General features: G+C 41.3%; 1 protein-coding gene across 1 annotated transcript in view; it reads right to left on the bottom strand.

The window, feature by feature from the left end:
* Window positions 1–17183, bottom strand: part of GPC4 (glypican 4) — a 110381-nt gene that overhangs the window by 10381 nt on the left and 82817 nt on the right. The window contains exon 3 of the mRNA XM_027533704.1: window positions 11989–12380. Within this exon, the coding sequence (XP_027389505.1) occupies window positions 11989–12380 (392 nt within the window). The remainder of the gene's footprint in view (window positions 1–11988; window positions 12381–17183) is intronic.

The following is a 17183-nucleotide window of genomic DNA, read 5'->3' as shown; positions in this document are numbered from 1 at the left end:
CCTTTCTGTGCCCATAGCTGCACAGAAGGCAAAATGGATATATCCTACATGGAAGAATATGAATAAATTTGAACTTGGGATTATGTGAAGGCTGTCTGAGGCTTGGGAGCAACAAAGCATGGGGTGCTCAGGGCACACTTGATAGAAGATGTAGGACTTAGTTACATTCCAAAGAAGGGGTTGATTTATTTATATCTTAAATTTTATTGATGTACAGTTGATTTACCATGTTGTGCTTCATTTCTGTTGTACAGAAGCAGGACTCAGTTTTGCATGTATTTATATTTTTCAGATTCTTTTCCATTATGTTTTATAACAGGGTGTTGAATATAGTTCCCTATGCCATACAGTAGGACCTTGTTGTTTATCCATTCTATATACAACAGTTTGCATCTGCTGATCACAAGCGGTTTAGATTGAAATGATCAAATGAAGGGAGAACACACAGTTAAGGGAGAATGAAATCAACAAAAGCATACATGGTACAGAGCAGACTGTGGATGGGGTTGAGGAATTCTGGGAAATAAAGTTGCCCGCATATAAGATGGACTGCGTATGTGACCAGGCTATTAAGGGGCTTAGACACCAGGCAGAAACCAAGACACCATATGGCAGGACACAGAGAGCTACTAAAAGTTCATGAGCAAGGGAAGCAGCAAGGATGAAGGCGGCACCGAAGTCAGATGCGGCTCGACGGCCTCTGCAGATAAATGAGACTTAGTTTCATCTTTCTACTTCTATAGAATGCAACTGTCTTGGGCATAGAAGAGCTGATCCCATCCTGCCATTCATTTCCATCAATGCTTAGAAAGGATGATGGCCAGGATCACGAGCCAGCAGCTCCCCAAGAGGTCCTGTCTTCTCAGTCTCTCGGCCCCACCCTCCCCTTTTGGAGTCAGTATCAGAGGATTACTGCATTCCTTTCTATCAGTACCGACCAGTTCTGCAAACAGACTTGTGAAAGCAGATACCACCGCAGGGAACAGATGCTGGGACACAGGGCAGTGCAGCAATGTGCATCACCTGCTCTGGAGTGTAACTTTGGATACCACTTATCAACAGTAGCCTTAGGAACAGGAATGGGGGATTAACACTGTCAGGAGAAAAACTTCGCACTGTTAGGCTCCTATCTGATGTACACACACTCTCTTATCTCAAACAGAACTCAAGTGTAAAGGGGGACGACTGTCCAACAGGATGTAATTGTATACACTGAAGTCAAGGTTCCCTAGGAAGAATTAGGACTTTTCCACAGTTTTAACCAGTGCCAAATGTTTTCCTAGGCACTAAACTGGTCCTTTTAACCACGTATTAATGTACAGTAAAATCTTGGCTAACCGATACCCTTAAGGAATAGCCATGCTGGAAAGCTAGGTTTTCTGGACAACAAAAAAACAAGAGCACACCTTTAAAGTTACAGAGACTTAGGACTTTGATACTTTCTCACCCTCTCATTTGACAGAGGAACAAACAGGCCTGGAGGGAGGAGAGAAGGTGGTCAGAGAATCATAGAAGTCTTAGAGTTGGAGGAGACCCTAGAGATCACCAAGTATAGCTCTCACATTTAAGAGATGAAAAAACCAAAGCCAGAGAGAACAACTGACTTGTGGACTCGCCACTTCGCCGCATCCGACTCTAGCACTGCACCTCAGCAAACACTGAAAGCATTTTCCACATCTGTCATGTCGCTGCCTCTTTAAAGAGAACAATATGAAGCTTAAATGGTAAACATTGCTTGTTTTCTGATCTTTAATTAGGTTCCACACTGGTGAGACTGCTACAACGGCTGGATTTTGGAGAGGTAAAGAATTATTATAAAAAATGTCTGTGAAAAGCAGGCTAGTGCATGACATTTTTTCATTACAATGCTTATTAGGGAAAAAAAGGACTTGGAGCAGAAAACAAGGTAGAAAGAGTTAAAATGTCAACAAGTAGTTACTGGGCACCTACTATGGGCCAGAGATTTTTCTGGAATGCATTTCTGATTAGGTAGCAAGACAAGTAAGAATTTCTAGACTATGAGACTTGTTCTAGAAAACACAAAAGAAATTTCAAAATGGTATAGACCATTAGGAAATAGGCAAAAATTTAAACTCCGTAACCATGCTCAAGAAACACTTTGGTCAAAGATAACTCTAGGATGAGTTCACCGTATCCTTGGTTCAACTATAAACTAAATCATTTAGGCAGCAGGCCTTGTAGTACTACCCTTTCCTTAAATAGGTTGATGGAGGCTTAAGTTTTAAAAAGAGAGATCAAACCAAGTGACACAGTAGAGTTTTATGAAAGGAAGATTATGAAGCTGGGTTTGGCAGAGTTTTTCCATTTCATACTTTGGCTAAGTATTGGCTCATGTTCTGCACATGATTTGTTGTGTAACTACTAAAAATGACCACAAGTAACTCAGCTATAATATGCTATGGGAAACACTAAATACCAGACTGAGGAGAGAGATGGGGAAATTATAAGAAAGCTAGGATGAGAAAGGACATTTGAAACACCAAAGTTAGAGAAAATCTGTCTTTCTTCTCCCAAACACTACTCAGACCACCATGCAGTATTCCACATGAAGGGCATTCAGAACCTGGGAAATAAACCCCTTGTGTGTGATGAGGCCCCAGTAAAAGACAAAGGCTTTCAGTCATGAGAACTGCAGAAATAGGGATCCCCTGCAATGCTCATTCCCCCAGAAGAAGTGATAAAACTACTCCACCTCAGGTGTTGGGTGCCCACTTTCACTGACCAGACCAAGCTCAGGATGGTGAATCCTGAGTACCAAGGACAAGCTCTACTTTTTGACTCTGGACTACCATGCTCCCTTACAAGCTCTCAGTGGTCTTGCCAAGATTTCAAGGGCAAACCTTTCGCCCATAGGCAGATATAATAGTGGACTAAGTCATACTTTGTTCTGGGGATTTATTAATTTTGAATATAAAATCGACTTCTTTGACATTCTACTCCCTTGTAACACTCGAAATCAATTACTCCTCTGAAGTCCTCAAAGAACTTACTTACTGAAGTAATTTACTCCAGAAGACCCAAGGCTGGGTGGTAGATCATGCCACGTGGGGATTAACAAAAGGGGTAACCATACTCTAAAATCTTTCTTTAATCCTCACTTATGTACTGATTCGCTATGGCATGGCATGCCACTTAAAATGATCAATCTGATTATTCCTTTGGGTCACAGCTCTTGACTAACATTTGATGTTTTATTTTTATTTAGAAGGGTCTCTTGAGTCCACGGGTGCTTCCAGAATCCTTGGGGCTGGGGTCGGAGTTGGGTGGGGGTTAGTTATGATGGCTTTTATAAAAGTCAGATATTTCAGACCTCTCTTAGTAGTTAATAGTTATTTCTCAAAATGATATTTGGAAGGAACAGGAAAACTATACACTACTCTCTTCCTGCTCTGAACCACTTACATAAAGAATGGGTTAAAGGTCTCAGAGAGAATGCTTAATTCACTTCTTATGTTGGGCTTCCCTTGTAGCTTAGTTGGTAAAGAATCTGCCTGCAATGCAGGAGGACCTGGGTTCGATCCATGGGTCAGGAAGATCCCCTGGAGGAGGAAATGGCAACCCATTTCAGTATTCTTGCCTGAAGAATCCCATAGACAGAGGAGCCTGACAGGCTACAGTCCATGGGGTGGCAAGAGTCGGACAGCACTTAGCGACTAAACCACCATGATCATGAAGGTTGAGATGTGAACATTCAAGAGAAAAATATTCTCTTCAATGTCAGAATTCATTTTCTGATACCTTTTATTGGATTTCACAGATTTATATGATATTGAGTACTTACTATGTGTGCCAGGGTCCGTTCAAAGTACTTTATGCATATTAACTCATTTAAGCTTCAAAATAATTGTAGGAGATGAATATTATCATTTCATTTCACAGATGAGGAAGCAGAGGCCCAAAGAGATTAAGGAACAGACACAAGATGTTCCAGTAAATAGCCAAGATTTGAACTCGGGCAGTTTTGTCTGGGAGCAGGTACACTGAATTGCCTTAATGTGTTTCTTTTGAGTAACAGATTGCATAGGAACCTTGAGGGAAGCCCACGGGGCTGTCCCTTCTCCACGGCTCCATGATCCAGCATAGGGTATCCACACACAGTGACTATCTCAGCTCTGGGGCTGGATATTTTCTAATGAGAATTTTCAGGCTTCACATTTATTCACCAGTTTGGTTTTTTATTTTTTATGTATTTTTTTTTTTACTTTTTATTCACCAGTTTTTAAGGTGGGAGAGCAAGTTAGGATGCAACTGTTCTACATGGAACAGTATATGATTGGACAACTATGGATGAGATGACAGTTTTTAACAAAGATTAATGACTCGTGCACTCAATGCTATATCCTTAGAATGCTTCAAGGTGCTACAGGGTGAGAAAGAAAATATTCACCAGCAGTAGAGATACAAAGAACTCAAAAGCTCAAGTAAACACTGGTAGACATGGGGAGAAAAGAGGTTACTTGAACAAACCCAAGAGAATGGCATTGAAACATGTATAATATCATATAAGAAACGAATCGCCAGTCCAGGTTCGATGCAGGATACAGGAAGCTTGGGGCTGGTGCACTGGGATGACCCAGAGGGATGGTATGGGGAGGGAGGTGGGAGGGGGGTTCAGGACGGGAAACACGTGTACACCCGTGGCGGATGCATGTTGATATATGGCAAAACCAATACAATATTGTAAAGTAATTAGCCTCTAATTAAAATAAATAAATTTAAATTAAAAAAAACCAATATATATTTTGCTGAACTTTTCACATTTTGAAAAACTTGCAGCCAAATGTAGCAGAGATGATCAATCTCTACTAGAACATGACATATCATTTACATGTGCTTAGTCGCTCAGCCGTGCCCAACTCTTTGTGACCCCGTGGGCTGTAGCTCATCAGACTCCTCTGTCCATGAGGATTCTCCAGGCAAGAATACTGGAGTGGGTTGCCAGGCCCTCCTCCAGGGATCTTCCTAACCCTGGGATCGAACCCAGGTCCCCCACATTGCAGGTGGATTCTTTACTGGCTGAGCATAAGAAGAAGTTTTGGACATTATTTATAGAAGAATGGGATGGCTTAGTGTGTTTACTTTGGGGGACCTAAAAGATAGAAAGGCAATATCATCTGGACTCAATATTTCTTTATTAATGCAAATCAAAATCAATTTGAGCTACTGAGCATAATGACAATACATTAATAGCCTTATGAAATCCTCAAGACTGACTATGCTGTGCTTAGTCTCTCAGTCGTGTCTGACTCTTTGTGACCCCATGGACTGTAGCCCACCAGGCTCCTCTCTCCACGGGATTCTCTAGGCAAGAATACTGGAGTGGGGTGTCATGTCCTTCTCCAGAGGCTCTTCCCAACACAGAGATCAAACCTGAGTCTCCCGCATTGCAGGTAGATTCTTTACTGTCTGAGCCACCAGGGAAGCCCAGGAATATGGAACTGGGTGGCCTAGCCCTTCTCCAGGGGATCTTCCCGACCCAGGAATGGATCCAGGGTCTCCTGCATTGCATGTGGATTCTTTACCAACAGAGCTACCAGGGAAGCCCCTCAAGACTGACTAAGGTGTTTCTAAATGGTAAGATAAACAAGCATTTAGATCTTAGCTGCTAGTTTATTTTATGGTAAAAGTCCGTCAGGGTCGGGGGGGGGGGGTCCTCTTTTCCCTTTCTAACTAGTAAAGACTCTTTAACTTAGTAAAGACTCTTGAAAATACTCGTTCCTACCTTCCTCAGAATATACATTTAACATGATAGCTGCATGCCATTTCTGCTATAAAAAGCTTTTGCAGAAATGTCCTTTTCTCTGCAAAGATTCTCTTAATATAGATCAGGACTTTCTACCAAATAACCTGCATTTTCAAAACACCACATTAAAAACTACTGCAAGCTGCCTGAAAAAAGAGAAATGCTGGAGCCAAGCTCTTCACACAGCCTGGATTTCATTTCAGTAATTCAGAACGAGCCTTCAGCCACATTACACAGTGATGGCAGTCAACATGCGGCACTCAAGTTAAAAACACATTTCCTCCTAGTTTCTTCTAGTTCCTAACATACATTCACTACAACATTTTTTCCCCTGTGCTGCCAATAGTACTGAACAAACAGAAAGGGTCTAGATTTTTATCTGTTGCTTGGTAACATAAGCACCCAATAAAAATAACAGGAAATCGTTTTCCAAATTACCGTTAAAGAAAAAGATAGGGAACCCAAACACACTGTGAGATGTGAAAGGTTTATTCAACAATTTCCCAACTAGTTTTGGATTCAATATGCACACGTGCAAAGAAAGAAGGCGAAGACGCTCCTATTTCCCTAATAATAGAATTTCAAAGATGTAACAAAAACATGAAATAAGCTAGGATTCATTCAGGAGTATGTAGGGCCATGGTAGGTAGAACTGAAACTACATAAATGCTTGAAAATAAGTGTTGCTGTGTTTTTAAGTAGACTTGTTAATGATAAGTCAAGGGGCTTCCCAGGTGGCTCAGTGGTTAAAGAATCCGCCTGCCAGGCAGGTTCAATTCTGGGGTCTGGAAGATCCCCTGGATAAGGAAACGGCAACCCACTCCAGGAATCTTGCCTGGAGAATCCCACGGACAGAGGAGCCTGGCAGGCTATAGTCCACGGGGTCACAAAGAGTCAGACATGACTTACTGATTAAATTGAAGCATCTTTGTATTCCCCCCTTGTAGAGGGCTCTATTACCGTTTTGAGAATCTTCACTCCATGACACTTCCCATACCCCTACCTTCCTCATCTCTACCTCTGTATATATTATAGTGTAGAGAATATATATACCTCCCTCCTTCCTCTTTGCAATTCTAGTCTTTGTGACTGAAAAAGAATCTTAAGGGCTGAATATACATGTATGCTCAAAAGCTTTTTTGTATTGCTCATTTTTAAAATAGACATTTATAACAATTTGGGAAAACGGAAAAATAATTTGTATAGTACTCTTGTAGGTGTTGGTGCATTGCAAATAGACAGAAATGGAAGAGGGATCAATGGATCTCATTTTCAAGGCAGGATAGTCATTTAGACATCACAATGCTAAGGCACTGATTTCTAATTATAGTCCCCGTGGTTTGGGGTGGGGGTGTAGACATAGCCCCATTATGTCAGTGTTAATTGAAACCATGAGAATGCAACTCTCTTTGGCATAGGAGCTATTGATTTTCATGGTGCATGTAACCACTTGTGCATTTTTGAAAGACCACAACAGACTTCACCCTTCCAGGCAAAACTGCTGCTGCAAGCAGGTAAATAAGAAATGTATCATGAACCATGACAAGTAAAGATGGAATAAGTAATACAAAGATGTGGAGCACCGGGGTATTCTTGAACCATCTGTTCCTAATTAAAGGAACTTTTCTGCAGTTTGAATTGCAAAGCTCAATGGAGTAAGCTGAAATCTCTGGATGTCTGTGCCCAGAAAAACTGAAGCAAGGCAAGTATACTTTAAGAAGTGACTTCTCTTGCCGTCAGTTAAGCCTGCTGGTGCTAATGGCCTTTAAAAGGCTTAGTGACAATCAAATCATTGCTCAACACGTAACCGCAACCCTTTTGTTGCACAAGTAAACTGGAAAAGCAGGGCATATGCTCACGAAGAGAAAGTGGGAACATCTCTGAGTTAAGTAAATAATAACTAGCCCCAAGACCGCAATGGTCTTCATATTTGACTTCACTGACCTCTTGTTAGATGAAGTGGGTGAGGTGGGTCTCTTTAAAAAGGTAATTAATTCTGCTGCTGCTACTATGTCACCTCAGTCGTGTCCGACTCTGTGCGACCCCATAGACGGCAGCCCACCAGGCTCCCCCGTCCCTGGGATTCTCCAGGCAAGAACACTGGAGTGGGTTGCCATTTCCTTCTCCAATGCATGAAAGTGAAACTGGATACTAAAAGAAGGAAATATTTATTTCTTGGGTTGTTCTAGTCCACCTGTAAAGTACAATGTCCACCTGTAAAGTACAATTGGATAACAGTTGGCAGGGGTGGGAATCTATATGAAAAAACATTCCCTGAGTCCCCAAACTGTTAGAGCTTTCTTATTTTATTAATCAAATGTAGTTTCTTCAACATCTTTAATTTTAAATACACACTATACCTTAAATTAAAATCTGTTGAACTGGTAGTCATAGTCCAAACACAAATGTAATGAATTTACAACCTTCTAAAAAGAAACATTACATAGACGATAGATTTTTACATAATTTGTGTTTTGGCAGTTTTAGAAACTGATTTCATACTTGAGTGTCTTATTATTACATAATTTAGATACAACTCAACCTAGTTGAAGAGTTGGATTTCAAGTCAGTCCTTAGGTTGAGAAGATGCTCAGTAGCAAAGCAAAATATTATTTTTTAAGGTTTCTAATTATAAACATAACATTTAGAATAATCACATTTCTCTAAGCAAGACATACAGATGGCCAATAAGCACACGAAAAGATGCTCACCTTCAATAATTGTTAAGAGAAATGCAAATCAAAATTATAATAAGGTACCACCTCAGTCCAGTCAGATTGGCCATAGTTAAAAAGTCTACAAATAATAAATGCTGGAGAGGATGTGGAGAAAAAGGAACCCTACTACACTGCTGGTGAGAGTGTAAATTGGTACAGCCACTATGAAGAACCATATGGAAAGTGAAAGTCGCTCAGTTGTGTCCGACTCTTTGCGAGCCCAGGGACTATACAGTCCATGGAATTCTCCAGGCCAGAATACTGGAGGGGGTAGCCGCTTCCTTCTCCAGCGGATCTTCCTGACCCAGAAATCGAACCGGGGTCTCCTGCATTGCAGGCAGATTCTTTACCAACTGAGCTATCAAGGAAGCCCCATATGGAGGTTCCTTACAAAACTAAAAACAGTTACCACATGATCTTGCAATCTCATTCCTTGGCTTATTTATGGCAAAAACTCTAATTTGAAAAAATACAGGCACTCCAATGTTCATAGCAGCATTATTTACAATAGCCATGAAATGGCAGCAACCTAAATGCCCATCAACAGACAAATGGATAAAGACCACGTGGTACCTGTTCAATGGAATACTATTCTGTTATAAAAAAGAATGACATAATGCCATTTACAGCAACATGGATGGAGCAAGAGAGTGTCATGTTAAGTAAAGTATGTCAGACAAATACCATATGGTAGTATTTATACATAGAATCTAAAAGATGATGCAAATGAACGTATTTACAAAACAGAAACAGACTCATAGACATAGAAAACAAAATTATGCTTAGCAAAGGGAAAAGGGAATGGGGGAGGGAGAAGTTAAGAGTTTGGGATTAACAGATACACACTACTATATATAACAACAAGGTCTTACTGTATAGCACAAGGAACTATATTCAAATCCTGGGATAAATCATAATGGAAAACAATATGAAAAATATGTGTGTGTGTATATATATATATATATTAAAAAACAATCACTTGGTTGTACATGAGAAACTAACATTGGAAATAAACTATGTTTTAATTAAAAATGTTTTAAGTCATAACAGTATTTTCCACTAAACAACTGGCAAGTAATGTTTTACTCAAAGTAAACTGAGCTCTATAGCTTGTATTCATCGCACTCTCACATAATGATGCAAATATCTCTTAGGCAGACATGACAATACAGAATAGGGATCAATTCTGAAAAAATCTAGGGTCGTATTTGGAAAGTAACTTTCTTATACAACTTGTCAAAAGTAAGGTACACAGAAGTTTCTTTCTTGCTTAAAAAAAATTCATATCAAAAGCAACATTGGAAATTGTGATTATTTCCTTTTGGGTCACATACTCTTTACTGCATAGGTAAGTAAGGGTGAATGGTCAGTCTTATTGATTGCCCACAGTTAATTCTGAAAACTATGTCAAGACGAATGCAACACAGGGAAGCTGCAAGTGTTCATTTCTCTCCCCTCTGGGAGGTGGCGTGACGAAGACTAGCCTTCTAGCCCTCAAGCTTCTAACCTGCTTCCTTGTTCTGATCACCACCTTCCTCCTCCAGTTAGGGATTCTGGAATCTCAGTTCTCTAAAGGGGCCCCAACCTTGCTAAGTGAGGCTAACACCACAGCAGGCTTGTGTCAGCCTGGTCCTTCTTCCCAAGAATAAACTGAAAGGGAAGGGGGAGGTTAATGTAAAGAAACCAGTTTAAAACACTTGCGAAGGGTTTTCTAGTCCTTGCTTTTCTCTCTGGCACGCACATGCACACGCACACCGACATTCAAAATCACACAGCAGTGCCTTACTGGCTACTCAGCCAAGGATGCTGCTGCTGCTGCTAAGTCGCTTCAGTCGTGTCCAACTCTGTGCGACCCCATAGACGGCAGCCCACCAGGCTCCCCCATCCCTGGGATTCTCCAGGCAAGAACACTGGAGTGGGTTGCCATTTCCTTCTCCAATGCATGAAAGGGAAAAGTGAAAGTGAAGTCGCTCAGTCATGCCCGACTCTTAGCGACCCCATGGACTGTGGCCCACCAGGCTCCTCCGTCCATGGGATTTTCCAGGCAAGAGTACTGGAGTGGGGTGCCATCGCCTTCTCCATAGCTTAGGATAAATGCAAGGAATTGCTGAAAGATGGCAGATGTGTGAGGGGAACTATGATGTCAATAACTTTGATCTGGACTCACTATGCATTGTTTAGGGACTCTGACATGAGCATCTCCAAAATTAATAATGGGTGCTGGGGTGGGCAGAAGTTCAGGAACCAGGCTATTCCTTTAATTATAACCATCATCTCCCTACTTGCTCCCACCCAACTCTCCTATGCCCCAGCATTTCTTTTTTTTTTTTTCTTTTTGCCATTTATGATGAAAATATCAAGAGGAAAAGGAGTGAACAAAATGTGCTGTAAAGAATTGTTTCCTGTCATTTTCTGGCTGGGAAATGTGAACACACACAACCGTAAAAATGAATGCAACCAATCAACTAACACACCATGCAACGCTAAAACAAAACATCTGATGAGCACCTAATTTTCACAACACATAATTCATAATTCACTCTGTTAAATTAAGTTTCGTCTATAATCGGGGGGCCATGAATCCTGGTCTGCCCATGTTGTCTGGGTATGACCCTTTGAGGGTCTAACAGTAATAGCACTAAGATCAGTCCTGCACAGATAACTTTGCTCTGGAATAGGCCGTCTTCACTGGCACTGAGTCACAGAAAGGTAGAGGCGGAAAGGCCTTCAAAACATTCTCAAATTTCACCGTGGGGAGGGGATGGGTGAAGAAGGCACAGCATTTTTCCCTCCTTGAAATCTTGCTCAAAATCCTACTACAGGGATTTTCGGTGGCCCAGTGGTTAAGCCTCCATGCCTCCAATTGCAGGGGTCATGGATTTGATCCCTGATTCAGGAACGAAGACTCCACCTGGTGCGGCCAAAACAAATAAACAAAAACAAAACCCAACCAACCAAAAAACCCTACTACATAAAACTGAGGAGAGCAAAGGTTTCCTAGGGCAGCTAGGAGGTAAAGGCACAGATGCAGAGTCTTGCCCACTAAGTCTGCGCCTCCCTTGTCTCCTGTCAAGGAGGCCCCTGAGGTACCCTACCTTAGCAGGCTCCAAAGAACAGTCTGAAAAATACTGATCTCATCTGATTCTTGTAATTTACAAATGAGGAAAACATGGTTCATAGCATCTGCTCTTTCCTGCATACTACAATTTCATTCTCTTTCCTGATAATTCTGCAAAGCCATTAAGTCAAGAGCAGGTAGTGCCATTTCTAAGAATGGCTACCAAGAAAACCATGAAAAGAATGATGACGATACATGAAGATGTTCATCACTGTATTGTTTATAGCAATACAGTGCTCATGTATCAGGACAAAGTGTAGGTGACAAGAGGGGAGAGAAAGAAAAGATGACTGTTATTAAGACAATGGATTTCTAGTTGTTTATTTTCCCATACCTCCCAAACTTTAACATGAAACAAAACAAGATCATGGACTGTAAACAGTACTTACCACTGAGACTTTGCTCACCACATCTCTTGCAACTGCTAAGCCCTGAGCAAAAGTGCGGGCTGCCACAAATGCACGAGTGACCTGGAGCTTCAGTTTCCGAGGGACATCTCCAAAGGGCTTCAGCTGCTCTGTGTACTTGCTCACGCACTCCAGATATTCGTCTGTGAAGTGGTACTGGGAGTTCACCAGGCGAAACATGCGCTCCAGGAGGCGGGCCCAGAAGTCATTCAGCATTTCCTCCAGGTTCACGTTCCCTGCCACATAGTAGCGCTTCAACTCTTCGAAGAGATCTTTAAATAGCTCAGAATTCTGCATGTACAAGTGGCCGTATGTCTTCACAAACATGTCATTCAGGGACTTTTCCGCATTTTCAAGTAGTTCTTTGAAGAATTCTAAACACAAAACCAAAACGGAAAGGGTTCTCAATAATTAAATAATGGGAGTGCTTTTCAGGTAAATCTGAAAACTGAAAAAAAAAAACAAAAAACCTCCTGATATTAAATTGGAAAACATGCTTGTATATAGCGTGGATTTCTTTGGGGGAATTTGGCATCTCTGATAGTTTGTCACTGAAGGGAAACCTATGTCACAAAGACACCTACATAAAAAAAGAAACTTTAAACCAATAATTTCTCAGGACTCAATATAAAACTGAATCTCTCCCTCCCTCCTTTTCTCAGTCAGTCACAAGGTAAATAAAGAACTGGACAAAAATGAAAACATAAAGTTTCCCTGAATTTTTTACTGTAAGAATCTAAACTGAAGTGAATAATGCCTCCTCATTGTAACCTGACACCGCGACAGGTGTTGTCAAGATGTGCTGTTTACTTAGACATGATTTTAACCACCTTTCTCCTCGTTATATCTACATGACATATAAGAAAACTGCCTGGGAAATGCTTGAGGCCAAGAAACATAATGAAACACCCCACATAAGCAAGAAAAGAAGTTCTAAGGTATTCCCTGTGACATCAGTATAAATTGGGGTAACCCAGGTGGCCTTGGGTTCCTAAAGGATTCATACAGTAACACCATGAGATTCTTTCCAGTCCAGAAAGACAGAAATGAAATGCATAACAGATTCAACCATACAACACAGGAAAATAAATAGGGAAAAAAGAATACCTGTTCCCCCCCCCCACCCCCCGCCACCCAGATTTACTTTTTGGCCATCAAATACTGTTGCTGCTGCTAAATCGCTTCAGTCATGTCCGACTCTGTGTGACCCCATAGATGACAGCCCACCAGGCTCCCCCGTCCCTGGGATTCTCCAGGCAAGAACACTGGAGTGGGTTGCCATTTCCTTCTCCAATGTATGAAAGTGAAAAGTGAAAGTGAAGTCGCTCAGTCGTGTCCGACTCTTCACAACCCCATGGACTGCAGCCCACCAGGCTCCTCCACCCATGGGATTTTCCAGGCAAGAGTACTGGAGTAGCATCACATACTCCCACAGCCTAAATGTTAAAGACTTAATCTCTTAAATACAAATAGTTTCTCCTGAATCTTTTCTCAGAAGTTCACAGAAGAGAAGAGAAGTTAAGAAAAAAGAGAAGTTAACAGTCTTCTGCAACATTAATCATTCTTAGAAGGCAATGGCACCCCACTCCAGTACTTTTGCCTGGAAAATCTCATGGACGGAGGAGCCTGGTAGGCTGCAGTCCATGGGGTCGCTAAAAGTTGGATATGACTGAGTGTCTTCACTTTCGGTTTTCACTTTCATGCATTGGAGAAGGAAATGGCAACCCACTCCAGTGTTCTTGCCTGGAGAATCCCAGGGACGGCGGGGCCTGGTGGGCTGCCGTCTATGGGGTCCCACAGAGTCAGACACGACTGAAGTGACTTAGCAGCAAAGAATCTATGTCTGGTATAAAAATAAACACCTCACGGTATCACTTTTATAAGCAGGAAATGTAATAAATACCAAAGCAAAATATAAGGACTGCATCAAGAAAGAAGCTGCCTCCAAGTGAATGTGGAGCAGAAAGACAAATAAGACAACTCCTTCAAAGCCAGAAGAACATGAGTGAGGTTATCAAAATGGAATAGCGCTACAAAACCCTTCTCTACTGCTTGCCTTTTATTTCCTGAGTTTTCTTCAGTGAGAGAAAGGGAAACCCCCATTATACTGTACAGCCTGGCATTTTTACCAAAATTCTCTCCCTGAAAGGACATAAAGTACAGAAGGAGCTAGGGGAACCATATGAAAAGACTTACAGTTAACAGGTACCTGGGAAGGGGCTCTCATTCTCAGCAAGATCCCAAGTGGTTCTCAACTGTGGTCCCATGGTATAGACATGCATCGACATCACTGGGTCATAAGTTCCTGGATCCCACCTTAAACCTACTGGGTCAGAAACCCTGGAGGGAGGGGGCAGCCATCTGGGACTCTGCTACACCCTACAGTTTGAGAATCAAGACTCTCAATGAGGGGTGGCATGGGGAGGGAGATGGGGGAGGTTCAAGGAGGAGAGGACATATGTATACCTATGGCTGATTCATGTTGAGGTTTGACAGAGAACAACAAAATTCTGTAGAGCAATTATCCTTCAATTAAAAAATTAAAAAAAAAAGACTCTCAATGAAACTTGTTCCATTTTGTCTCTCACTAGCAGTCACCATCAGTTCAGGAACTGTGCTGAATGTGAAGCATTCAGGCTAAGGGTTAATGCTTTAATTAGAAGAAAATACATTTCCAATAAATTGGGTTTTAGCTTTTTTTGTTGCATTCTTGGGGGTCATTTCTTGAAGGTGGTTGGGGGTGAATTTCCTCATGTGGAAGTATCTTGAAACTAAGAGTCAGGATGGAGGTAGCATTTTTCTAAGACTTCAAAGTTGGGGAAAGTTGGGGTAAGAAAAGACGTTAAACGTCAGCTGGTCCACTTGCCATACCGTCCTTGAGTCATTAGCATCCTTGCCAAGTGGTGCTGGCTCTCACATACTGGAAAAATAAAGCCTGGTCACTGATATCAATATGGAAAACTTGTGTCAACCCAGTGGTACTAATATTTCACCATCCAAAAGAGCGGATGGCAAAGACAACCATAGATCCTTCCCTATGCTGGATTTTTACTATATTGCTCATAAAATTGGCACACATCATTTACTGTAGAAATGGGAAGTTGAGAATGATTTGACTTGTGTTTTCACGACTCATTAAATAATTCTGAATACTCACATTTCTAATGAATGGTTTTTAATGGTTTTAAAACCTTGGTTTTTAAAGCTGGGGGCGGAATGATACGGATAGCTTGGTTTTAACTGAATACCACTATGAAAGGTCAGAGTTTATTTTTTTAGGCTTAAAAGTGTTCGAGGTCAAAGAATCACTAAGACACTGCAAATTTTATGGTAAAAATAAAACATACTCAAGACTTCCTCATTTGTGTCAAAAGCCCGTGGGTCGGTATAGATATATTTATATAGCTACACTGAGGTACAAGATCAATGATCCAATGAAGAACAGATCTGATTTTAACACAGCACGTTCTCTGCCTAATACCACAATGGACTTTATTTCCCAGGACTCAAATTCTGTCTAGGAAGGTTTTGTGTGTGTGTGTGTGTGTGTGCATGCGCATATGTGTGTGATGTTAGCTTATATTTTTGAGAGTTTAGTTTAGTGCTACATATATATTAGGCTCTAATTCATTTAACCGTTCAGAAAATTGATTTCCTTTTCTTCACATTTTTTAAGATTCTTTAGTGCGGCCATAACTTGCAAATATAAAGGCTGAGTGGATTATATATAGAAATTCTATAACACTGATATAAGGAGTTAGAAATCTGGTAATTTTCTCTCTCCAAACTATGCAATTTCACAAGTATGTACCAAGTGGTTGCTATGTGCTCAAATCAAAGCACATGGTTTTGCCATGCATCTTAACATTCCTGCCCAAGCAGACTGTAATGAAAATTTCTAGGAAGATGAATTTTCTCCATCCAATTCACCTTTACTATCCTGCTACTTTCCGCACATGCCTTTATGGAGGCACCAGATTTTTAAAGCGTCTATAAAATCCTTAATCTTTCATTTCATATAGCAAGTTTTTTTTTTAATATTCATCTATTTCTCACCTACAAAGTCAACAGAACAAAAGTCAAGTGATCCAAGAGACTCAACCTCATTTCTCTTTAGACGTGTTCTTTTCTAAAAAACATTTAGTTTTTTATCTGGCCGTGTTTGGTCTTAGTTGTGGCATGTGGGCTCTTTAGATGAACATGTGGGATCGAGTGCCCTGACCAGGGATCAAATGCAGGATTGTTAGTATGGAGTCTTAGCCACTGGACCACCAGGGGTCCTTCCTTAGACATGCTCTTGATCAGTCGTTTTAGTCGTGTCTGACTCTTTACGACCCCATGGAGGAGCCCCATCAGGCTCCTCTGTCCAAGGGATTCTTTAGGCAAGAATACTGGAGCGGGTTGCGGTGTCCTCCTCCAGGGAATCTTCCCGACTCAGTGATGGAACCTGCACCTCTTACGTCTCCTGCATTGGCAGGCAGGTTCTTTATCACCAGCACCACCTGGGCCGCCCCTGACACGTTCTTATCAGCCTGGTAAATGGGACTATTCCACCTATGTTTTTTGTCTCAAAGAGATCTTTTAAGGATATGGCAGACATAACTTAGATTCTAAAATCCATACCAATTGGATACAATACCAATCAAAGCATAACAATTTGCTGTAAGGAAAAAAGGGGGGAGGAAAGCTTTTGCATCTGTTCCTCTTACCAAACTGGCAGCTCTCATATGTTCTTGTAGATTCCTTCACATCCCCATCCCCCTCTCTTCCTACATTTCCTTCTACAGTGGGGTACAGAACACAAACTAGACATTCAGGACATGGTCCCCAGCCATCAATAGCAACTTCATTCATTGCTGCAAAGCTCATCTCTACTTTCTACCCCACTATTCAAAATCAGATCTTAATTCCCGAAGAAAAAACTGAGTGGGCCTGAGATACCTAGCAATCATTCCTTCATAAACATTATGCCTAAAGTTAATTATAAGACAGTTGGTGGCTAAAACAGAACCAGTCAGGGGCAGTGTCAACCAGAGTTCCACCACAATCAGAAGCTGAATTAATTGGAAATCAGATCTCCCTTGTAGGAACTGCTCGTGTTCATGAAAAATGCTGTTCAGGGAGTCAGTTTTAAGTGATGCCATTGGTGTCTGAAAGAAGAATCAGAGAGGAGACAG

Source organism: Bos indicus x Bos taurus, chromosome X (assembly GCF_003369695.1).
Source record: "Bos indicus x Bos taurus breed Angus x Brahman F1 hybrid chromosome X, Bos_hybrid_MaternalHap_v2.0, whole genome shotgun sequence".
Classification (NCBI taxonomy): Eukaryota; Metazoa; Chordata; class Mammalia; order Artiodactyla; family Bovidae; genus Bos; species Bos indicus x Bos taurus.
The sequence above is the reverse complement of the archived record's forward strand: the minus strand, read 5'-3'. Positions and strand labels throughout refer to the sequence as shown.